The sequence below is a fragment of the Podarcis raffonei genome, chromosome 10 (genome assembly GCF_027172205.1).
Source record: "Podarcis raffonei isolate rPodRaf1 chromosome 10, rPodRaf1.pri, whole genome shotgun sequence".
NCBI classification, from domain to species: domain Eukaryota; kingdom Metazoa; phylum Chordata; class Lepidosauria; order Squamata; family Lacertidae; genus Podarcis; species Podarcis raffonei.
The window spans coordinates 50,972,917-50,998,695 of record NC_070611.1 but is presented as its reverse complement, the minus strand read 5'-3'; the positions used below and the strand labels follow the sequence as shown (position 1 = coordinate 50,998,695).

The 25,779-nt window shown below is 43.5% G+C and overlaps 2 protein-coding genes across 3 annotated transcripts in view; one reads left to right on the top strand and one right to left on the bottom strand.

The window, feature by feature from the left end:
• The window catches only part of SYN3 (synapsin III), a 177,363-nt gene that overhangs the window by 71,936 nt on the left and 79,648 nt on the right, over positions 1–25,779 (bottom strand). The gene's annotated exons all lie outside the window — the stretch shown is intronic.
• TIMP3 (TIMP metallopeptidase inhibitor 3) overlaps positions 9,301–25,779 on the top strand; it is a 43,955-nt gene continuing 27,476 nt past the window's right edge. Inside the window, exon 1 of the mRNA XM_053407335.1 lies at positions 9,301–9,757. Within this exon, the coding sequence (XP_053263310.1) occupies positions 9,634–9,757 (124 nt within the window). The 5' untranslated portion in view covers positions 9,301–9,633. The remainder of the gene's footprint in view (positions 9,758–25,779) is intronic.

Below are 25,779 nucleotides of genomic sequence, written 5' to 3'. Positions count from 1 at the left end.
CGTTTAAAATCGTCGGATAATAAAAAGTTCAGACAAATGGGAACACTATTTATAGACTGCTACATTGACGTAAGGCTTCATTGTGGACGCACAGTGAATTGAGATAAGTAGAAACTTATAATAGTAAAGGCTTGTTAAAAAGGGATACCATTACACACACTGGACTTATAGCTGATATCTACTAATAGAACCATGCTGATAAAGCCAAGTAAGACCATGGTATTTATAGATAGGCAGGGGTATGTTTACAGGTGAGTAGATTATCTCCTCTTTGCAGCTGCTCCCCAACAATGGCTGCCGACCAGAGTTCTCTCTCCTTGCTCACTAAGCAGTAGCCCCCTATTGTAACAGCACATAGCCCTGCATAAGCTACTTCCCCCAGCAAAGTATAGAAAGGATAAGCGATTGGCGAGAACCAGAGATCTGCAGCCAAGGATTTGGTTGGTTATTGTATCAAGATATAAAACATAGTGCAGCTGTGTTGTGTTTTATGGGGCCAAATCCATCCCCACCAACAGCTCTCCTGCTCCTGGTCAATGACTGAGGATTTGTTTAAGCCAGACCTTTATGGGTGGCAATATCTCCCTCACATTTCTGCCTTTTCCCTTCTTTCTTTGGCTACTCAGCATCCTCAGCCTGCTTTCTGACTTGAACTGACTAGCCCAGAGCCTCATGCACCACTCACTGTCAATGGCATAAACAGCACTCACCAAACTGAGCTTTTTTTGGGGTTTTTTGTAGCTGCACTCATGTGTGAATACTGTATGACTTGACCCTCCCCTCAGCAGTTAGAATATCCATGATTATTTTTTTCTGACAGAAGTTCTGCCACTGGGAGGAAATAACAACAATAACAATATTATTAATTATATGTTGCCCGTCTGACTTTGTTGTCCCAGCCATTCGACTGCTCCCAACAAAATATTCAAAAATACAATAAAACATCAAACATTTAAAACTTCCCTAGACAAGGCTTACTTCAGATGTCTTCCAAGTCTGCATGTTTGCAAGCAGGCACTGGTTAGAGCTAATTTTTAACTAGCTAGCTGTTTGAAAATGAGAATCCTGCATTCTCATCACCCTCCAGTGTTACCAAGAAACAGAACCCAGGTAGATGAAGGAGTGGAGCTACGAATTCAACATCAAGCTTGATTCTCAATGCCCAATTGAGAATGCCAATGAGATTTAGCCCTTACCAATGGTGTCTCCAAGAGCACCCCTTTACATTTCTCCCAAAAGTGAATACAGTGGTACCTCGGGTTACATACGCTTCAGGTTACATACGCTTCAGGTTACAGACTCCGCTAATCCAGAAATAATACCTCGGGTTAAGAACTTTGCTTCAGGATGAGAACAGAAATCATGCTCTGGTGGTGCGGAGGCAGCTGGAGCTCCATTAGCTAAAGTGGTGCTTCAGGTTAAGAATGGACCTCCGGAATGAATTAACCCGAGGTACCACTGTAGTTGCTTCTCACTTCTATCTTATTCTGCCTGTGGAAGCACACTGACATTGGGGAAAACAGGAGAGAAGGGGATGTGTGATGCTGATGTTCAGAATGGGCTCTTCTTTAGTTTTGGATGTGAAAGCAATATAGGATGGGGAAAGAAGTATGCATGGTCTATTCTATGTGAGTTAGACTGGAACAGGAAAGTTATGAATAAGATGACTCAAGCAGTGGAGAAATGTGGCCAATTGCCAATACAATTACATTCACAGGGTTCTGTTGTTTTAGAAGCAGTTACATTTAGGATTCTAGAGCTCCCTAGCTATTAACTGATAATCTCATTTAAAAATTTAGTAATAGTGTCCTTGAAGATACCAGAGCCTTTTAGCTCCTGTCTAGAGACAGTTCACCCTCTTCAGGCATCTTTTGGGAATGGCATCTCAGATATTCCTTGCTGGGAAGAGAAGTCAGGAGTGAACAACCAAGATGGACTTGGGAATTTGACAGATGGAGAACAGAGGGATCTTAATTGGAATGTAGCAAAGGCAGACCTCAAGAAGCACTGGAAACCCGAGCCATGCAAATAAAAGATCAATTGAATTTTTAATGATCTCAAATGACGAGCAACATATTTTCTTCTTCTCTCCAATAAATCCCTAAAGCCCCAGTCTCTTGGAACACAGTGCCCTCTAGCATAATTCTCAGACACATTCCAAGCTGACTTAGGAAGGGAAATATGTTCTAAAGGAAACTTCTGCTCTGGTAGTGTTGGCAGTCTACTTCAGAAATAACTTATCACCTTTTGAGAGTTGCAAGGTGCACATATTTCTTACTCTATGTTTATCTGTGTACCAATTACAACATAGCATAGATAGAGCTGATCTCGATACGAATCCAAAGGAGACCTTTTAACATCACAGTAATCCAAGTTTATGCACCAACTACTGGTGCTGAAGAAACTGAAATTGACCAATTCTATGAAGACTTACAACACCTTATAGAAGTGACACCAAAGAAGGATGTTCTTCTCATTATAGGGGATTGGAATGCTAAAGTAGGGAGGCAAGAGATAAAAGAAACAACTGGCAAGTTTGGCCTTGGAGATCAAAACGAAGCAGGGCAAAGGCTAATAGAGTTCTGTCAAGAGAACAAGCTGGTCATCACAAACACGCTTTTCCAACAACACAAGAGACGACTCTACACATGGACATCACCAGATGGGCAGCATCGAAATCAGATTGATTATATTCTCTGCAGCCAAAGATGGAGAAGCTCTATACAGTCAGCAAAAACAAGACCTGGAGCTGACTGTGGCTCAGATCATCAGCTTCTTATAGCAAAATTCAAGCTTAAACTGAAGAAAGTAGGAAAAACCACTGGGCCGGTAAGATACAATCTAAGTCAAATCCCTTATGAATACACAGTGGAAGTGAGGAACAGGTTTAAGGATTTAGATTTGGTGGACAGAGTGCCTGAAGAACTATGGATGGAGGCTCGTAACATTGTACAGGAGGCAGCAACGAAAACCATCCCAATGAAAAGGAAATGCAAGAAAGCAAAGTGGCTGTCCAACGAGGCCTTACAAATAGCGGGGGAGAGAAGGCAAGCAAAATGCGAGGGAGATAGTGAAAGATACAGGAAATTGAATGCAGATTTCCAAAGAATAGCAAGGAGAGACAAGAAGGCCTTCTTAAACGAGCAATGCAAACAAATAGAGGAAAACAACAGAATGGGAAGAACCAGAGATCTGTTCAAGAAAATTGGAGATATGAAAGGAACATTTCATGCAAAGATTACCATAATAAAGGACAAAAGTGGTAAGGACCTAACAGAAGCAGAAGACATCAAGAAGAGATGGCAAGAATACACAGAGGAATTATACCAGAAAGATATGGATGTCTCGTACACCCCAGGTAGTGTGGTTGCTGACCTTGAGCCAGACATCCTGGAAAGTGAAGTCAAATGGGCCTTAGGAAGCACTGCAAATAACAAGGCCAGCGGAAGTGATGGTATTCCAGCTGAACTATTTAAAATTTTAAAAGATGATGCTGTTAAGGTGCTACACTCAATATGCCAGCAAATTTGGAAAACTCAGCAGTGGCCAGAAGATTGGAGAAGATCAGTCTACATCCCAATCCCAAAGAAGGGCAGTGCCAAAGAATGCTCCAACTACCGCACAATTGCACTCATTTCACACGCTAGCAAGGTTATGCTTAAAATTCTACAAGGAAGGCTCAAGCAGTATGTGGATCGAGAACTCCCAGAAGTACAAGCTGGATTTAGAAGAGGCAGAGGAACCAGAGACCAAATTGCAAACATGCGCTGGATTATGGAGAAAGCTAGAGAGTTCCAGAAAGACATCTACTTCTGCTTCATTGACTATGCAAAAGCCTTTGACTGTGTCAACCACAGCAAACTATGGCAAGTTCTTAAAGAAATGGGAGTGCCTGATCACCTCATCTGTCTCCTGAGAAATCTCTATGTGGAACAAGAAGCTACAGTTAGAACTGGATATGGAACAACTGATTGGTTCAAAATTGGGAAAGGAGTACGACAAGGCTGTATTTTGTCTCCCTGCTTATTTAATTTATATGCAGAATACATCATGCGAAAGGCTGGGCTGGATGAATCCCAAGCTGGAATTAAGATTGCCGGAAGAAATATCAACAACCTCAGATATGCAGATGACACAACCTTGATGGCAGAAAGTGAGGAGGAATTAAAGAACCTTTTAATGAGGGTGAAAGAGGAGAGCGCAAAATATGGTCTGAAGCTCAACATCAAAAAAACGAAGATCATGGCCACTGGTCCCATCACCTCCTGGCAAATAGAAGGGGAAGAAATGGAGGTAGTGAGAGATTTTACTTTCTTGGGCTCCATGATCACTGCAGATGGTGACAGCAGCCACGAAATTAAAAGACGCCTGCTTCTTGGGAGAAGGGCAATGACAGGCCTAGACAGCATCTTGAGAAGTAGAGACGTCACCTTGACAACAAAGGTCCGTATAGTTAAAGCCATGGTTTTCCCAGTAGTGATGTATGGAAGTGAGAGCTGGACCATAAAGAAGGCTGATCGCCGAAGAATTGATGCTTTTGAATTATGGTGCTGGAGAAGACTCTTGAGAGTCCCATGGACTGCAAGAAGATCAAACGCATCCATTCTTAAGGAAATCAGCCCTGAGTGCTCACTGGAAGGACAGATCGTGAAGCTGAGGCTCCAGTACTTTGGCCACCTCATGAGAAGAGAAGACTCCCTGGAGAAGACACTGATGCTGGGAAAGATGGAGGGCACAAGGAGAAGGGGGCGACAGAGGACGAGATGGTTGGATAGTGTTTTCGAGGTTACTAGCGTGAGTTTGACCAAACTGCGGGAGGTAGTGGAGGACAGAGGTGCCTGGCGTGCTCTGGTCCATGGGGTCACGAAGAGTCGGACACGACTAAACGACTAAACAACAACAACAACATAGATAGAGCTGTGAATGGAAAAGTCTACAATTCAAAAATTTCATCTGCACTATGAACCCACTAGGTGGCCATAGGCAGGCAAGTATATTCTGCCCTCATCTGTAATATAACAAAATAATGCTGGTCTCCCTTGCCAGGGTGAATGGGTTAAAGGATTAATAAATTCACATCCATCACCACTGTTTATTGAAAGCACTATTATACCATTTTAACTGTCATGGAAAATCCTGGGAACTGTAGTTTGTTAAGGTCCTGGGAATTTTAGCTCTGTGAGGATAGCCCCCTTAACAAATTACAGTTCTCAGATTTCTACATTGACTGTTAAAGTAGTTGAATAGAGCTTTAAATGTATGGTATGGGTGTGACCTAATATAGTGTATGGGAAGCACTTTGAATGCTAAAAGTACTACATACGTAAATACTGAGTATTATTGAGGCAGCTGTCTTAAACACACTTACTTGGAAGGGAGCCTCACTGAGCTTGGCAGGAGACTGAGTAAACATGCTTATGATTGTTCTAAAGGGCTTGGGCAGGCACCTAGCTGAGATAAACAGTAGGCAAGTGTGGCCCCTTGGGAAAAATACCCCACATCTTCTGAGGTTTCATGTCCTCTGTACAATTTCATAGCAAACCATATATATCCCCAACAACTTGAACTAGAGGGTTTTCAATTAATTATATAGGGCTTGTTTCAGATTATAGTCTAAGCATGCTAGATAATAGCTCATTATGCACTATGGGTTACCTTATCCTGGGGTGCAACCTCTTAGCCTCATCCGAGCAAGAACAAAGATAACTAGGGCTTCATTATTTGATGATACAGCACTATTTTAATTTTCTTACAAAGGACATATTTCATGTGACATGGTACACTCTAATTACAGGGTTTCTCCATCCTCCCAAAGGAGGTTGGAGAGGGGAAAATTGATCTGGGAGTTAAGCAATTGGTTCAGAGTCTACACACAAAGGTAACACAGAGAGGGAATTGCAATTTTGTTCTCTACTGATCCTGCCCCTATTGCAAAACATTAAGTGTGGATATAATGCTAGCTTTTCTTGTTGTTACCATAGCTAATAGATTGGCACAGGCTGAAAAATTTATATGCTCCCTCACTGCACACTCTGGCACCTCTGGAGCAATATCAAGCACACACCTTATCATGCCGGTTTCAAAGGACTGGTCTCATTTTCATTAAGGTTTATTAGATTTCTTACATTCACTGTAAATTCCAAATGCAGGTTAAAGGTAAAGGGACCCCTGACCTTTAGGTCCAGTCGCGGACGACTCTGGGGTTGTGGCTCTCATCTCACTTTATTGGCCGAGGGAGCCGGCGTAAAGCTTCCGGGTCATGTGGCCAGCATGACTAAGCCACTTCTGGTGAACCAGAGCAGCACATGGAAACGCCGTTTACCTACCCACCAGAACAGTACCTATTTATCTATTTGCACTTTGTGCTTTTGAACTGCTAGGTTGGCAGGAGCAGGGACCGAGCAACTGGAGCTCACCCCATCGCGGGGATTCGAACCGCCGACCTTCTGATCGGCAAGCCCTAGGCTCTGTGGTTTAACCCACAGCACCACCCGTGTCCCAAATGCGGGTTAGAACAATGTAAAAACACAATATTGAAGCCTATAATATCACACATATACAATATTAAACTTAAATCCTAATTGTGGCATTTTGGGTGATGCTGCAATAATGCAGCTGTGAATGTCCCCCTCAAAAAAGAAAAGAAAAAAGCCCCCTGCACTGCAATCAGACTTCAGTTGTGGTCTTGGGTATGTGTGGTCTTGGGTATGTGGTGCCTATGGCAGTTTCTCGAGTTTGCGCATGTGCTCGTGGGCCATAAAAAGTTGGTGACCCCAGTTTTAGCAGCACAATGTAGGGTTAGCAATGCCTAAATCTTCTAAATCCCAATAATAGAGTTCTGACATCACACACAGTGGTCTAATGTGATTAATCACTCTGCCCTGTCTTTCCAGGATAATAAGGTTGCCTTGTTACATCTTGCATCTGACAGTTTCCTTTGCTGTGATTCTGTCTCTGCCATATGATCCCACAGGGGAGCGGAGCAAAAGAATACAAACAATTCCTCCCCATAAATTGCAGAGTATTGCAATTGCTGAAATATGCACCAATATTAAGAGTTGGAAGATGATGGGGCTTTTCCAAACTCAGTTCTAAACAGCTGACTTTATAAACTCATAGCGACAGGGAGGCTTTGAGTGGAACTTTTTTGAGCATTACACAACTCAACATCAAATAATGGTTTTCCAGTGCCAAGACAACATGCCATCATTCCCCCACTAGCACATTTGTTTATTGAGGAAAGAAATGTGACATTAATGTGTTGCTGCACTTTTCCCTTACATAAAAAGATAAAAAGGCACTTAAAATGGAAATCCTTTCTACTATCTCTAATTCAGAATTAGCTTGCACCCCATGAACATATCCACACATTTAGGATTTAGCTATTTTCTCAAGGCACTCCTTGAGCTGTAAGGTTGTCATAGGTATCGCAAAGCAGAATTATTTGCATCTTCACTATATTTCAGTCCCCAGGATGCTTTAGGAGAAAACATGAGAGTTAAACTTACATGAAAAGAACCAAAGTTGGTACATAGCATATACCATTCTTCTTGTGGCTTCCAGGTGATATAGGTGTAATAAACATGCAGAAAACCAGGTTCGACTCAGATGACCTGCACTAGCCCAGTTCTGACAGGATCCAGTTTCCACACGATGGAAACTAAGTCAAAGCCTGGTGTGTGAAACATCCACCATGAATGGGGGATTCCCACTTGAGTTTTTATTTAAAAAAGAAAAGAAAAAAAATCATGGGCTTGGATTGCTAGAATAGGTTTGGTAGGAAAATAAACAAAATTAGACAGGTGCTCTGCCCAACCCCCATAAGAATGTAAGAAAAGCCCCCTGTTCTCACAGTGGCCAACCAGGTTGAAATATACTCGGAGTCCTGTAGTCATTTCATGCTCTTCATTGCAGCTTGTAAAACAGTGATTTAATTGTCCCCCAAACGTCAGGCTTTTATATACATTATTTACACAATGAGTTCCGTCTGACTGGCTGATTCTGCTTCCCTCCTGGAGCCTGATTAGTATTTTCCTGCAAGCTAATCAGTTGTTGCATTCTAGGATCCTACTTGCCTATTGTTCTAGGATCCAAGCTTAGTACATAACACAGGTGCCCGCAGGAAGCCCGCAAGTGAGACATGAGCTCAACAGTATGCTGCCCACTTGTGATTCCCAGCCACTGGTATTCAGAAGCACAGGGCCTCTGAGAGTGGAGGCAGAACACAGCCCTTGTGGGCAGTATATGTTGGTAACCTTGCAATCCATGGCTTTGTCTAATCCTCCTTTAAAGTCCTACAAGTTGGTGGGTGCCATTGCCTTCTGGGAGAGTGAGTTCCAAGCAGGACATGAGTGCATCAGCACTCTCAACCACTTGTGAGTCCCAGCAACTGGCATTCAAAAGCTATTTATCTGTTTATTGATTAATATCCCGCCTTCCTCCTCAAAGGAGCCCACGGTGCCAAACAAGAAGTGATAAACAATCTCTTTAAAACAATTTTGCAGAGCCTCCCAGAACAGGGGTGCCAATCTGAAAATATTGCTGGGGAGGTGGGCCCCACTCCACATATTCAATCACAAGATGCTGTGCACACACACTATTTGAATGTCAATGTCCATCAACTTGGCCGGGACCCCCTTAAATATTTTACACTGGGGGGGGAGACGAAGGGACCTCGGTCCCTAGGATTTGGCTCTTATGTCCCAGAGTGGCTTGTAAAGCATGTCATATGGGGTGGGATGGGCAGCACTGTGGACTAGTTATGGGAGCAGTCATAGGTGCCAACTCCCTGGGGCCCTGGGTGCCCGAGCACCCACAAAATTCTCCATGAAGGGGCCAGGCACCCACGAATTTCGGTGCCAGGGCAGCCCCAGGCACCCACGGTCGCGGGCCAAGCTGGCATTCCTGGGAGCAGACCTGTGCCCACTTGGCTCGGTCTTTGGGGTGCACAGTCAGTCCTGCTGCCTCTTGGCAGTGCCCTCTTCTTCCAGCAGTTCTTGGCGACCTGTTGGGTGGGGATGAGGCGGCGGTGGCCGGAGGCTCCTTTGCAGCGACAGGTAGCAAGGAGCACGTCCCGATTAACCTATTCTCCTCCTCCCCGTTCCTTTTCCGCGCGCACCAGGCGGCTCCTCTTGCCAGAAATCCCCCAGCCAGCGCATACAGTGAACGCACACATTATTCCCTATATGGAGCTGAATGCCTTGCTGCGACCCCGCCTCCAGCGAGGTTGAGTGGTGGTGCTTTTTTTTTTGGTAGCCGCTCCCCTTTTCCTGAGGGATGAGGTAATGCGGGGCTCCGATTGGTCCGGGGGGCGGCACCCCAAGAGCCCGAGAGGGGCGCGATCAAGGCTATAACTCTCCGCAGCAGCCGAGAGCGGAGAAGGCAGAGAGAGGCGCTCAGCGGGGTTCGAACTCGTGCAGCAGAGAATCGAATTTCTGTTGAGAAGGGGTGGAAGGAAACGCAGCAACAGAAAGTCCCGCAAGATCCAGCGTGCAGTCTCTTCTTCGCCGCCGCCGCCGCCAAGTAGAAGAGGGAGGCAGAGGGCTGCAGAAAACGCAAGAGTTTTGCAGAGACCCTCCACCCATTCCCCGGTCCGTGTGAGAGAGTAACTGTTCGGGCAGGAGCACCAGCAGCATGTTCGGGTGCGTGCTGAGTCTTTTCGTGCTGCTCTGCAGCTGGAGCCTGAGTGACTTGCTGGTGGAATCTTGTACCTGCGTCCCAATTCACCCTCAGGATGCTTTCTGCAACTCTGACATCGGTAAGTGTACAGTTCCCTCTGCAGTCGTCCTGCCCGCCCCCCCCCCCGCTCCCCCGCTAACGGGCAGCATTATTGGCTCCTGGGGGCTTCTTAACCTCCCTGGTGCCATAGATTTGAAGAATCGGTGGTTGCTTTTGGAAAACGCACGCAGGTGTGCCTGTGTGTTGATGCCCATCGTTTTAACTTTAAGCACTGCACAGTACTGAACCGGTGGAGTCTCAATGCAAAGCCATTTGACTGAGATGTGCTGTCGGAACTCTCAGTGACACAGACCTGCTTTGCAAGAGAGCTAAGCAGTTTTGCAAAATTCTAAGCCAAACCTCCCCGTTGCGTTTCCTTTTCTTCCTCCTCTCTTGTATGCTCTCTTTCTTATACATTGTAGGAGTGGAGTTCACGGTTGCTTGCGGTGTTATGAAGTTTAGGGATATTCAGAAAGTTCTCTGATCCAGTGTGAGCTGATTATGTCAGGGCTCAGTTTCCGGAAGAATTAGGAAGGAAAGCAGCTTCAGAGCATACCAGAGGGAGCCTAGCACATTTGATGGATTTCACCAGTTCCAGAGAAGGAACAGTGTATAATGCACTTCCGGATGTGCCAATCCTTTGATGTTCTACCCAACCTGACTTCAATTAAACTATGAAATGCAGTTAAAAATAAAGGGGAGAACTGATCTATATTTCAGTGATGTATGTTTACACTTCTCTCTGTGTTGGCATATTCTTGAAGAAATATTGTTGATAAGTATTTAAAAAACACACCTTAAGGGACAATACTTCTCATAATCACAGAGTCTTCTAGGGTGGGAGGAAAAGTACAGCATGGATTTATAGGCTATAGTAACAGACTGTGAAACTGGCTTCTTTCCTACACAGACAAAAACAAAACTGAAGGTGTGTGTGCAGCCAAAATGTCCTTTATACTTGCTCAAGTAGCTGGGTTAGTGTCAAGCAAATACTAAAACAAGAACACGGGACAAATTCTCCTTCTCGAAGGGCCTGTGCCCAGCAACTTGAAAATAGTGTTATTCACAGCAATTAGTCACAACTGTATTTATGGGCTCCTCATTCTCATAATGTTGAACACAGTGTCAAGGAAAAGACATTGCAGGCATTCTGTGCAGTGTGCTTTGAACTGGGCAGGTTCATAAATTGTGTCGTGTTTTCAGGCAATCAAAACAAAAGAAGTGTGGTCCTTGGCTTTCTGAAATCACTATGTGTATTCTGTATATATGCACAGTTGTCACAAAGGAGAGAGGAACAAGTTAAAATAGCTCATAAAATAGCTTTGCGTAGTTTTCCTTCTGAAAAATGTAGTTCATAAGCACCCTGACTTTTTACAGTCAACCAGTGGAGTAACAGTGCACTCCTCCTCTGTCTGATATGGTGCTATTAACTGACCACATATAGCCACACTTGGTCTCTCATAGTCTATTGCAACAGTTTTGAAACTTTTTCTTCTGGACACTTACAAGACAATTCTGTGCTTAGCATCCCCCCTTAGTGGCTTGAAATGGATCTCAGTAGTCCCCTAGCTCCTTGTGCTGCACTGTTATCCCAGAACAATTACTTGAGAGGCTCATCCCAAGACTTTTGTGACACTCATGGTTGCAGTTTGACCCATAGTGATAGTGGCCAATGTGGTGCCCTCCAAATGTTATTGAACTATGACCCCCATCATCCCTGATCATTGACCATGTTGGCTGGGGCTGATGGAAGGCTCTGCGTTGGCTACTCCTGAAAATAGCTTGAAAATGGCATGTCTAGTATATATGTCCATGCTCATTATGTCCAGATAATAACAGCCAAAGGTTGTGATCTCTGAGTGACATTTACTGCCAAGTTGGGGATTATGTGGCCCTCCATATGTTGTTGGAATACAGCTCCCATTGGCCTCAGCCAACATGGTCAGTGATCAAGGCTGATGTACTGAGTACTGCAGTAATCTCACAACATCTGGAGGGCTGCAGGTTACACCCCCTTGCTTTACAGAAAGGTAAAAAGCTGTACGATAAAAGTGGTGCCCTCTCTAGATCCGTTCTGGTAGTGTGGATCCCTTTATACTGCAGATCCAGATAGCTGTAGGGTGAGTGGCTGTGCAAAGGCATCCATCCATGTGGTGGTTTGACAATATGTTTAATATTCCACACAAGTGCTGCCACTTCCTTTGGGGGGTGAATTACTTGCATGGTATGCTAAACATGCTGGTGGAGCAACCAAGTGGTGAAAGCATTTACATGGACCTGAACAGGCATGGAGGTGATACTACCTCCACTTTAAGCTTTTCACACCTGCAGATGAAATGATGCTCCTTCTATGTACTGGAGCTCTCTCTCTCTCTCTCTCATTCTCTCATGACACACACAAAGAGGGAGGCAGGAAAATGGCCTCTCTTCCAAACTATGCTGTAACTGCTTCATATTGTTTCCTAGTAAAGCTGGCCCTGAATGCTGAGATGGAAAAGGTTTTATAGATATGGATTGATATGTAAAACTCTGCTTTTTTCCTGTCTGAATGTCATTCTAAGTAGTTAGCCTATAACTGAAAGTTAAAATAAAAATAAAGAACGAGGGTTAGAGATTTTAGCCAAGTCCATTTATTCATGTCTAGTTTAGGTACTATGTTGGGGACGGAAAGCCAAGAAAAACTTTGCATGTTAAAAAAGTGCTGGGAGAGTTGCAGTTTTACTTGAATAATTTTAGATTGGAAAATCCTGCAAATGGACAGCTCAAAGTTCACTGGAAGATTTTTAATGCTGCTCCTTTCTTTGTGTTGTAGGAGTAGGCAGATCAATTTAGAGGCCACTGCCATTGAGAGTTTGCATTTTTCTGAAAATGGGAATACTTTCAAAGCTCATTTGTGTGCTCTTCCACGTGCTTCTAATGTACTGTGATGCATGAGATTGTATTGTTCTCTTAATCATAAATGCTGTGATTTCTCGGCGTACTATAAATACTGGTGTTTATGTGGGAGCAAAGAGGGTAGAATTGAGAAGGTGCATCTGGAAGTGTGAATAACAAGCGTGATTTTGGCTGAAGTGAAAATTAATAAGTACATTTTGGATTAGCTCTACTGCTGGGTTTGCTTTCACAGTAAAGGGGTTGGGACAAGACATAGGGAACAATCCAAACCCAAGTTCTGCCAGGAAGAGCGAAGTGTGGAATAGATGGACCTCTGGCTGAGCTGGAAAACTGCTCCAACTCATACTTTCTAGGCATGGGACAGGCAGAAGTGGGGGCGAGCCCTGAATTTTTTACGGCATATTAATAGATATGTGTTTTAAACTCACTCTGTTAAATGAAGCATGAATCCGATCCAGCCGTAGTAACAAGTTATTCTAGTGACTCAAAGATAACACAGTCTCTTAATTGTTGATGGTGTGAATAAGCTCCTAGTAGGCAGATTCTTTGTGCTAATTCAGTGCCAAATTCTGAATTATCTACATTTTATTTTTAAATCATAGCTTCAGAATTGGAGTTAGTTGCAAGCTGAACTGAAACTGGGGCAGAGTGTAACTTTTACCACAAAGTATAAACACTAGGGAACAGCATATAAAGTGGAAGATTAACAGAATTTCCAATACTAAGAGTCTATTTTTCGTTTTAAACATGTCTTATCCACAATGCTGAGAAGCACACTGTGGTCTGTGAAGGGCCAAGTCCTTCGGTCAACTACCAGCCCTGCCAGCATCTCTTTAGTAAACACTGCCATGCTCCTGAAGAGCCAAAAGAGGAAGAATTGGATCCAAACTTCTAGCTGACGAAGACATAAGTGTTTCCATGGAGACTTGTAGCAGTGTACCAGAGCAGGGTTTAGGCAGACTAAACTACATGCTGGTTGATAAAACAAATTGTGTATGTGTAATAGAGTGGGGAGAAGAAGGTTTTTTAGGCTTGGCAGCAACTCTGTACAGCTCTTCAGATTCCTGGCAAAAATGCATGTCTTAGGGAGGAGTCAGTGCAGCAAGAACAGGTGCTTCAGAAAAGGCTGCCAGGACAGATCTGTTCACATTGTCCCTGTGACTCTGCAAGTCAATGAAGTAGTTAGGAAGCATCCTGGAGAACGTTTTCTTTTTCTTTTAAAAAAGGAAATGCTAATGTGGTTTCAGAAGGAGCTGGATAATGCTTGCATCTTGTAAAAACACAAACACACTTGCTTGAATTCAGGTACTAGGGTGAGCTCATTCATTTCTTTGTACTGGTGTATGACAGCAGCCTATAAGAGGGCAGTTGTGATGGCAGTGGTGAAAGGCAGTTCAAGTTCTATGGAGTCATAGTGACACCAGCATCAGAGGAAGGTAAAAGGTGGTTTTGGATGCAAGACAAGGGAGGAACAGGAAGTATCCAGCCTAGCCAAGGTCGTCTCCTTCCTCAGAGCAAAATCTTGCCTCCCCTCTAACCATGCTTAAATTAGGATAGCAACAGGACTGTCATAAATAAAAATATATCCATAATTGGGTCTATGCAGAGTCCATATTGCCACAACGGAGTACCAGACTGGACAAGAGCTAGTTATGACAGTCTAAGGTCCATCATAGCCATCTTAAATTGTATCATAGATTTACTCTTGTTTGCTACCATATTTGGGCCAAACTGTCCTACAGGAAATTGCCAATTTAAGTTCAAACTGGGCTTTTTAATTGGATCCTTGCAGCTTATTTTGACTAACAGGTTATTATTGTTTGCTCCTAAATTATGTCCTAAATAGGGCAAAATAGAAACAGTGATTTACAGAGAACAATAAGAAGATCAGAAGGGACCATGCCTGGGAAATGAGGAAAGTTGTAGTTATGATACCACAGGTAATTTCCTATATGGAAGGACTTTCACTGAGGGAGCATTCAGAAATGAGACCCTTCATTATAGTCTAATACTGTATAGGCCAGAAAGCAATGTTTGCTCTTTATATGGTTTTATACTATGGTTTTATACTAGTCTTGTGTGCATTTATTTGGAAGAAGGGATGGGTGAAACTGCCAATTTCAGTTTCTCTCAGATTCTTATTTTTCTAATCATAGGGTTGCCTTCAACTATGTTTGACTCAGAGTAGACCGATTGAAATTAATGGACCTAAGGTAGTGATGGCTTGAAAAAGAAGAGAGGACATGACACGAGAGAATTCTGTGAGCCTGACAAAATAGCTTTGCTGCTTCTGCCCCTCAAAGGACACCCATTTTGATTCCCCTTTTTGTTATTGTATGTGGAATAATGGAGACAATTGCTTTGTCTCCCCTTACAAAGCTGTGATCATTCCAGCAGGCATGTTGTACTTTCGGTGCACTTTTTAAAACCTTTTTTTGCATGAGAAGCAAGAATTCTTCAGATTGCTAACTGCAGCATATCTGTATGTTCGGAGAGACCCTTCCCACTTCCTTCTTTCTGATAAAACGCTACAAGTATCTCGCTTCACTATTCCACCTGCTACCAACACCCCAATTACACTTAGATAGAAAAATGTCCTACGGCTACACCCTTTCCCCAGCCTTTTCTGACTAAAACTTAACCAGTTTTAATAAACGCATGAGCATATGTCTCATGTTATGCAAGGAATTATCTGATGTAATGGGTGGATACTATTGGTCCCTGTTCATCTCAAGAGTTTAAAATCTTAACTCTTCTTCCTCTTGAAATAAACTTACCCCATCTGCATGAGTTTGCTGTTGTATAAAGCAGACACCACACCCTTCTACAGTATATTGCCCTGTAACTCAGTTCAGCACCATGAATTGTTTAGCAGGGAGCCCGAGTAATCCTAGTGGAAGCCAGGATGCTGGATCAAATGGGCCATTGGCTTGATCAAGTAGGTACCTAATTTCTTATGTTAACCTCCATCTGCCCTTATCCAGCCCCATTTGCCTGCCAGGGAGTGGAACTACCTGTCAGCCTCCTTCTCCTTACTCACAGAATTACCTCTATGAGTTCTACAAACTCAGCAGGGAAAAGGGTGGGGACTGGACTAAAATTAGTTGCCTCTGCATTGTCATTGGATCTAGCTCCACCTGCTGTTGGTATTCTTGCCTTCTGACCCTCTATTCCTAATGGGCACCAACCAATACGAATGCACTTCCAATTATATGTACATACTTCTGTTAGTTTAGAGTTATTTGCTTCCTGAAAAAAAGCTCTCAGATGATATTTCTGTTAAATCTTCAGGAGCTAATTAATCAACCAACTTCCCAGGCAGAGTTCTGGGTCACAATCAGCTGGTGTCTTTAGATGTGTTACAAGGTATTTATTTATTTTACAAATTGGCAAACTGCTTCCCAGCCTGAGGCTATCAAAGTGCTGTACAACAGGATATTCCATTCAACAGCGAAGTATTCTGCGGAAGAGAAGGATACAACCTTCCCCAACCTGGTGCTCTCCAGATGTTTGGGACTACAACTCACATCAGCCCCAGCCAACATGGCAACATTGTAGTAAAACATCTGGAGGATACCAGGTTATTGAAGGCTGGTTTAGCAGCCAAGAGAAGTGGTTGAGTGACAGCTACAGAGGCTGGCCTGGGGATTTGAGAACACTTGGTGCCTTGTGGAATTTGGCTTGTAATTTGTTACTAGTCCAAATGTTTTTCTTCCAAAAATGCGATAGAAGATTGTGTGTATTACAGTATTTCATAATGCAATTCTGAAGGGTTCTGTTAGTATCTAGTTACCACGGCACATGCTTACTCCAGATCTCCTGTGGGAAGTAAACTCCTCAAAACCTCAACATGTGCAGAAAGACAGATGTTCTAGTTTTGACTCAGGGTTCTTAGTTCCAACTGAGAAAGAGTTTTCTTCCATTTCCTTCTTCTGTGCTCTCCCTGACTGCTCCCTAGTTGGCACTGACTTCTGTCATACTAAATGAGACTGTAACTATGAAGGGGTGTGTGCAATATATGTACAATAAATGTTTGTTGATTTCATTAGCTAGTTTTATTTATCTCCATAGGGAACCTTCACTGTTTCCCCTACATGTGTGTGAGAGTAATCCTTACAATAGCCCAGTGAAGCAAGTCACTATTATCTCATTAATGCCACCTAGTGAATACATGACAGAGATGAGTTTTGAACCAAAGATTTCCTGGTTCCCATCTCACTTTTGAGCTACACCAGCTTCTCATATCCTTTTTCCTTATTGCAAGAAACCAATTGTAACTACCTTGTAGGATACATTTATTTGCATGGAAAACCTGTACGGTATTGTTTTTGCCTAACTAGAATTTGTCCTTGAATTCTGATAATGCCTCTTGGTTGTCAGAATATAGTATAGATAGGTGTATGTGTAGAAAACTAGCCTATTATGCAAATATAAAATTAACACTTGTTGCTCTATCCATTTTTGCCTCTGTCCCCACCACTGCCTTGTGGCCCTCAGAAGGTTGCCCAGAGGGAAATGTGGCCCTTGGACTGATCAAGGTTTCCCAACCTTGCCTTTATGGAGTCCCTCCTTGCAACACATGGAGATTTTCCAGACTGACTGTGATTTTGGAGGCACTTGTTCCTTGAGAATAGGCAAAACTGGTTAGATCAGGCCTGCAGAAGCTATGGTCCCCCAGATGTTGCTGGAGCACAACTCCCATCATCAGTGGCAATCAGCCATGTTGGCTGGCACTGATGGGAGTTGGAGTTGCTCCAAAGAGATGTGAACAATGGGCAACAGAAGTGGAATTAAAATAAAATACAGTATATGGAATCAACAGCAGATCTCTTAGAATATCTAGGAAATGGGAACATAAAGGTAAAGGTAAAGGGACCCCTGACCATTAGGTCCAGTCGTGACCGACTCTGGGGTTGCGGCGCTCATCTTGCTTTATTGGCCGAGGGAGCCGGCATACAGCTTCCAGATCATGTGGCCAGCATGACTAAGCCGCTTCTGGTGAACCAGAGCAGCGCACGGAAACGCTGTTTACCTTCCCCCCAGAGCGGTACCTATTTATCTACTTGCACTTTGACGTGCTTTCGAACTGCTAGGTTGGCAGAAGCAGGGACCGAGCAATGGGAGCTCACCCCGCCATGGGGATTCGAACCGCTGACCTTCTGATCGGCAAGTCCTAGGCTCTGTGGTTTAACCCACAGCGCCACCCGCGTCCCTATAATAGGAACATAGGAAGCTGCAAAATACAGAATCAGGCCACTGGCACATTCAGGCAAACTATTGCCAACTAACAGCAGCCCTGCCTCCCTAGGCCTTCATGCAGAGGCTTCCCCAGCTACCTGGGAGCCTTTAATTGGAGACACCTGGGCCTTCTACTTGCAGACATGTCTATCACAATCTCCCATAAAGGTAAAAAAAACCACCCCAACTTATTTTATTCAGATGTGTTTCCAAAAGTAAAACTGGATAAACAAAGATGGCATTTTCAAGGCAGCATGTTCCATACTGAGCCTGCCCTAGCAAAGCTCTGATCACCTGCTTCCTTAAGACCTCTCTCTGTGGAAGGCTCGCCTTACATTCCCTTTTTAATGTGTTCATAATTGCTTTAATTAAAACAAACAGTTTGAAATAAGTCCGTTTTGCCCCAGTTGAACTAAGTCTGTTTGAAGTGGATTTTCCTGTCTGCACATGACTTCAAAAGGTTCAAGGACAAGAACCCAAAATATGACAGCATCTGTTTTATACCCGCTGATCCCCCAAACAACCCTAGCAACCAGTAACGGATCAAGGAGGGAAGTTTCTGCATACTGCCTCCAGTATCGCAGCATGAGAATTGCAACACAGGAAGAACCCCTACTGGACCAGGCCCAAAGCCCATCCAGGCCAACATCTTGTTCTCGCAGTGGCCAATCAGATGCCTATAGGGAGTCTACGAACCTGCCACAAACACAGTAGTGCTCTCCTGCTTGGTTTTGTTCCCCAGCTACTGGTGTTCAGTGGAATGCTAAATAGCTTTTCTTCTTTTAATGCACACCACTTGGAAATGCTAATGATTAAGCAGTATATAAATGCCTTAACCAACCAACCAAATGAAATGATGCCTCTGATACTGGACTTAGTACATAGCCACCAGGAACAGTAACTATTAAGAGTCTTAACCTCCCACGAGGGGTCAGTAACTCTGGTGCTGTGCCCTGCCTCCCAGTTACCAATGCAGAATATGTACGGTGTGCGAAGGTAATGGTGGCTGTACCAATCAGTCTTGCTGGCTGTTAACTTTGGGTGACCGGGGAAGCTTTGACCCTCCCATTACCCTCCATCATCTGTAAAACTAGTCAATGACTGAACATCATTTTACTCTTACTAGAGATCTGCAGCTAAAGAAGTGCTCAGTTAGTTCAATTCCATTTGTGTACTTTAGCATCCCACACAGATGTAGCATGGGATAAACTACATCTTGGCACTCACTGCCCCTTTCAGATTGCCTGGTCACTAGTCTGGGATAATAAATAAAACCACAGATGGGAGAGTTCTATGTAATTCCTAGAGACACAAGAGATCCCTCATTGCCTTATGCCCTTTGCTTCCCTACGATCCCCTAGCTTTCCCCTCATGCCTCTGTTTCTTCCTCTTTCCCTTAGACTTCTGCACTGCACTCCACTGGATACTCTGCCATTTTCTTCTACTATTGTACCTGGGAGTACATCGCACTGAACTGACTGGGGCTTACTTCCCAGTAGACATTGTATAGCGTCACACAGTAACTCTCTTTTCTGTCATTTGCCCCTTGAGGCTACAAGGCTCAGTGCACGAAGTGACGCTTGGCTAAAAACAGCGCAATATTTTTCACAATGCTGATGATTTTCTATACTCAGCAGTCCTGCTGCTGACTGGTTGAGATTCCAGGACATGCTTAGAAATGAGACAGAGGCCTCTTGAGTTCTGTAGCAGTAAAATTAATGTTGACCATGAATAGTCCAAATTCCTGATGCTGTTTACACAAGCCCTTTCTAGAGAGAAACAGTACTCGGAGAGTGAGACACGTTAAATATATTGCACAGAGAAGGTTGTGATTTTTTTTTAAAAAAGAACTTTGCAGAAGTCTGCATTAATAAACGACAAACAATTCCCCTTAATCTTGTTTGTTTCGCAACATACAAAGTGGGAGGTTTCAGTGCTAGCTTGAATGTTCCTCTGTCATTCCATGTGAGCATGATAATCATGCACATTCCCCTCTTAAATACAACACACCTGTAATACACATCCAATGCATGTTTCATCTTATGAGGAATACCAAGCATAATCACTTAGGTAACCCTTGGTTCTGTGGAGGAGCTGTATATAAGTAACATGACGAATCATAAAATTCACATTCAGTCCCACTAATTAAATTGCTCCCACCAATTAACCAAAACTTCAGATCCATCTACTGTAGGGCTACAAGCTTGCATTTCTACTTTTAAACCTATGGTAGCAGCTTCTGTCCCATGGTAGAATCATAGCTGTTTCTGGTAAATAACTCCAGACTGCAATTTAGAGGAATGCCCATTTGTTGGTCATATGGCTAGTCTTAATTCTAGCGACCTGTGTCATGAGGCTGTTAGCTTTCCTGCAGCTTATCTGCCTCATAAAACCACAAGATGCTGTTTGTTCCCCAAGGATATGCAGTAAGCGCCAACCTGGAACATGGATTAGCACCAAGGCCTGGTGGCCTGACAGCATTGTGTGTGCCTTTCTAACACTAGACCGGAGCTCTAGCCGGGGCTTCCTTTCATTCTCATGAACGCTAATCTCACTTAAGTAATCCTTTTAAGAAATGGAGCTGAAAGAAAGAACTCCTTAATGCCTGTTCCCCAGCAAGATGCAGAGGAAAAAACACATTTGGCTGAAAGTGGTGCAGACCTAATTGTGGGGAAACTAGGCTGAAAAGAATTAGCATGCCATATTCCTGAAAAGGAAAGCAGCCAAGATGTTTTCAGCAACTGCAAAAGGCAAAAAATAAGAGTAAGAATCTACCTATCCAAGGGGTATCAGTGTGCAGAGTTTCTAGATTTCTAGATTTTCTGTCCAGTACAGTGTGCAGATTTTCTAGATTTCTAGATTTTCTGTCCAGTACAAGGAATGCTGTGGAAGAGTCACATTAGGGGGTTATTTTTTCAGTAAGAATTGAATATCTGACTGACTGTGGGACAACCACATGTTACATTTGCTACACAGCTATGTTTCAAGTGCATTTTAAAAACATAAATATGGGATGCAGGTGGTGCTGTGGGTTAAACCACAGAGCCTAGGGCTTGCCGATCAGAAGGTCGGTGGTTTGAACCCCGTGACGGGGTGAGCTCCTGTTGTTCAGTCCCAGCTCCTGCCAACCTGGCAGTTCGAAAGCACGTCAAAAGTGCAAGTAGATAAATAGGTACTGCTCCGGTGGGAAGGTAAACGGCGTTTCTGTGCGCTGCTCTGGTTCGCCAGAAGCGGCTTAGTCATGCTGGCCTCAGCCAATAAAGTCAAGATGAGTGCCGCATCCCCAGAGTCCAAGACTGGACCTAACATTCAGGGGACCCTTTACCTTAAAAACATAAATAGCCAGTGTCTCTCTCTCTCCCCCCCCCCATCTTGTTTGGGACCCTAGCACAGTTCAATGCAGAATGCATATGCAACATACCTGATAGATGGCTGTCCAATATCTGCTTAAATACCTCCACAAAGGGGAGTTTAGCCACAATGTCCTAAGGCAGTCAGTTGCACTGTCAAACCGTTCTTACCATTAGGATGTTTAACCAACCGTTTAGCTGAAATCTGCTTCCCTGCAGCTTTCATAAGTTCGTTCTAGTTCTGCCCTCTTGTCAGGGATCGTGCTGAGGAGGGCTGCACTGAGGAGGAATGGTGGGAGTCTCTCCCTCCCCCAATCAGAATCCTGAATCTTCTCAGGAGCAGTGGGACAGTACAGTGGTACCTCTGGTTACGGATTTAATTCATTTCGGGGTGCTATGCGCACCCCGAAAAATCTGTAACTAAAGGCACCGTTTCTGTGCACATGCATGGTGTGATAGAGGACTTCTGTGCATGAGCACGGTCCACAGAGCGCTTCTGCGCATGAGTGAGCGGTGAAACCCGGACGTATGCAGTTCCGGGTTTGCCGCGGCCGTAATCTGGAGGTTACGCAACAAGAGGTAGCACTGTACAGTGGAACCTCGGGTTGTGAACATGATCCATGCAGGAGGCACATTCGCAACCCGCAGCACCGCATCTGCACATGCGCAGGTTGCAAATCGGCACTTCTGCACATGCCCAAAGCACAATATAGCGCTCCTGCGCATGTGTGAGTGCCGAAACCCGGAAGTAACCTGTTCTGGTACTTCCGGGCTCGGCGTGGTGCGCAACCCGAAAATGCATAACCTGAAGTGTCTGTAACCTGAGGTACCACTGTATAGATTTGGAACAGTGGTTTGCAGAGGGACATAGTTCAGAAGACAGAAGTTGGGAAGAACTGGGTGGTGAACACCTAGGAAAAGAAGAACTGGGAGAGAGAGAGAGTTAACACTCTCTTTCACTGGAAAGCGTCCAGCCTCTCAGCCTAAGGTCAAGGAGAGCAGATAAGGTGGCAGCACAGAAAGCAAAGTGGTTGTAAGAGCAGGTTGCAAGACGCAGAAGCGACGTGGATGACAAGGGGGGGGGATTGGGTGGCATCCTTAATTGGGAGCACCTTCATTCCTAGAAATATATTCTTTATTCTCTCACTGTGATCATTAAAATTTCTAACTGGTAAGAGACTCCTTTCACTTTGTTCTGATTATCTACTGCCAAAGGGTGGGAGGAAGCCCATTTCCTGAAACCTGACACCCCTGGAACAAGAGAGATCAACCCTTCTCTACGTTGATTCCTTCAGATAGCTAACGATTGCTCTCATGTATTTTCTTAATTTTCTTTTCTGTGATAAACACCCCCTGCTCTTTCAGTTATTCCTCATGGGAATCATAACAGCAAAATGTTTAAGGCTAAACTATTCCCAGGAACACCAGTGCCTTGTAAGATGGCTGAGTAAGTGAACAATCCCCTTCCAAACAAGTTTTTTCCATGCTCAAGGAATCTCGGATAAAGTGGTCTTGGTGACAGCACTCTTAGGGATTCTGCTGTTCTTTCTGGTATCTCCAAACAAAAGTGTACAGGAGTATCAGTGCACAAAACAAGAAAATCTCATATATTCAAAAATGGGCCTAAACCTAGGGGAGAAACAATAGCATTGTTCTATTCATATTTTATGTTCTTCAGACTGGGGGGTCAGCCTATGTGTGCTGCCACATATCACATAATTTTAGGATAACTGAAAACCTGCTCCGAATTATCCTTGAAAATCATGGTATTTCCCACCCCCCACCCTGCCAGTGCCAACAAGTTTAATTTGTGCTCATTTTGTTTGCAGTAACAGTACCTGCGTGAAAGGTGTGCAAAATTTAAGAGACGTGCCCTGAAAAAAGACAGCTTAACACACATCCTACATTCTCAAATTTACCAGGACTTGTGCAAAGGCATGAGAGAGGGCTTTCACATGATTAAATATGTCTCATTCCAGCATTTAAGCAGTTAAAAACAGCAAGAAGGAGGAGATTTGCTGGTGGCCGGACAGAGGAAAACCACCAGATGTAGAAAAATAAATACTTCTACCTGACTTTGCAAGAGGGGAAGTGACTAGTATGAAAAGGTAACAGATATTTGAGTTGGAGAGCTAAGCGGATATCTGGGTTAAAGCAACTATTTTCTGTGACATTGCTACATCCCCTCTCAGGGAAAAAAATATTCCAGGCTTGGCCTTGTGGTTTGGCCCCTCATGGACTTTCCAAGTCCCCTCTCCCAATTTCCTACTTCCTGCCTTCCTTTTCTAATAGTGCTAAAAATACCTTCTTTTGCTTTGCTTGTAACTTGAAATATGTACTCGGTAGTTTAAAGCTGTGATTCTATATATGCTTATTTGAGAGAAGCCCCATGGAACAAAATTGCATAGGACTGGGCTGCGCACACACACCTCTTTTAAAAAAAACTACTCTGAGCCTTTAGGATCAAATTAGATGCAGTGCATTTCTTTTCACATGTCTGCCCTGCTTATTTTACTTTTTTAATGACTATACCTCCCTTCAGCCAACGACTCCCAGGGAGGTTCATAATAACAGTCCAATGAAGTAATACACAATGCAATGTAACAAGAAAAAGCATAGCCGAAAGGAGAAGATTTGAAAAGGCCAGTGCTCAAAACTTAGAAAGACCTGGGAGAATTAAAAGGATTGTCACCTGGCACCTAAAATATAACAAAGAAGATGTCAGGCGAGACTACTTGGGGAAGGAACTCCATAAACAGGTTCCACCACTGAAAACGCCCTGTCTCCACCTTGAGATGGTGAGGGCACTGAGTGGACAGCCTCTTGAGGATCCTGATGAATGAATAGAGTGATATGGAAACATACCTGCAATATTCTATCTAGGCCAGCAGGGTTTGAAGGTCAACAGAAAGGGACTGGCAAAGCAAAGTTGGTCTAACATTAGCAGTGAAATTAGCAGTAAAATGAGCATCTACGAATAGGGATGGACAAATCTGTCAATTTCAGTTTCTCATTTTCCAACCGTAAATTTGGTTTGCCCTATGGAACAGACTCATTTGAGAGGTGGTGGACTCTCTCTCCTTGAAAGTTTTAAAGCAGAGTTTGGATGGCCACCTGTCATGTATGATTTAGTTGACATTCCTGCATTACATGGGGTTGGACTAGATGGATTCCCATCTCTACAATTATACGATTCTATATATTTGTGAATTTCTTTTAGGTTTACATGATAATTCAGATACATTTTCATGTGGATTTATCCTAATGTATGCATCTCCCTCCCTAAATTTACCCTAGCAGAATGAATCTTTATATGTTAATTTCATGAAGATTACATTCTTTGCATGCATTTGTCATGGATGTACACATTTTTAAAGTGTTATTTGGTTGGAGAGTCACACTGCATAATTTGGAGCTGCACATTTTGAAGGAGAGGTGTGTTTTGGTGTGCATATTGGTTTGGGAACCCCACCCCTATCTTGGAGATGAATACTTTGCCCCTCCCACACCATATTTCCCCTCAGTGCCCATTGTTCCAGACACTTTCCCCCATTGCAGCTCAGTTCCAGGATCAGAGCTAGATGTCAAAGAGAACAACAACTACCAGACTTTTAGAAGACATCTGAAGGCAGCCCTGTTTAGGGAAGCTTTTAATGTTTCATGTATTACAGTATTTTAATATTTTTTTGGAAGCCGCCCAGAGTGGCTGGGGAAGCCCAGCCAGATGGGCGGGGTATAAATAATAAAATTATTATTATTATTATTATTATTATTATTATTATTATTATTATTGAATGGAGAAGAGTACTTATTGTGGAGAGGTGAAGCGTGGGAGCAGGAGAGGTTCAGCTCCCCTTCTTTGCACACGCCTTATGGTTAAAGTAAGACCTCTTCTCACTTTATATGTGAACAGGATGGGCAAGTGAATGATGTCCCTATTCTTTTTAGTTGGGCCTTTAGAACCCTTTTATAGCTAAAGGTTTTCTTGCAGTGTATTGAACTAACCTGGAGACTGGATTTCAGATTGTCTCACCAGCAACTGCTTTTGCTAAGTAGTTCATAAATTTGTAAGCAACGCACCTCCTTCTGCAAATAATGTAATATTATAGACACTCCCAGTCATCATACTTAAATATGCATGTGAATCATTCAACCTCCAGGTGTGGGAACATTTTTCAGATTCTCAGGGACCATTCAACAGTGTGTGTGTGTGTGTGTGTGTGTGTGTGTGTGTGTTGAGAGACAGAGAGAGAGATATTGGCATCCACATTCCTGGGATTTTTCCAGCCTTGAAAATTATTTACAAATGCAACAAGATAGTGACCTAGTCACAAAGTTGTTTACATCCAAGTGGAAAAGATATTGTCCAGCAGAGGATTGGAAGCAGTTTCAGCGGCCCAAGGTCTCTATTCAGTTCATAAACTTTTGTTTTAATATTCTTTTTGTTAAAGTCATAGGTTTTCTTTTAGGGCAAAGATGAGAAGATCAGTGGGGAGAAATTTAAAGAGTAATAAATTTGCTATGGCATGTACTACATCAGATGCATTAAGTGTTATCCTTAGTTGCAAGTGCAAGTGCA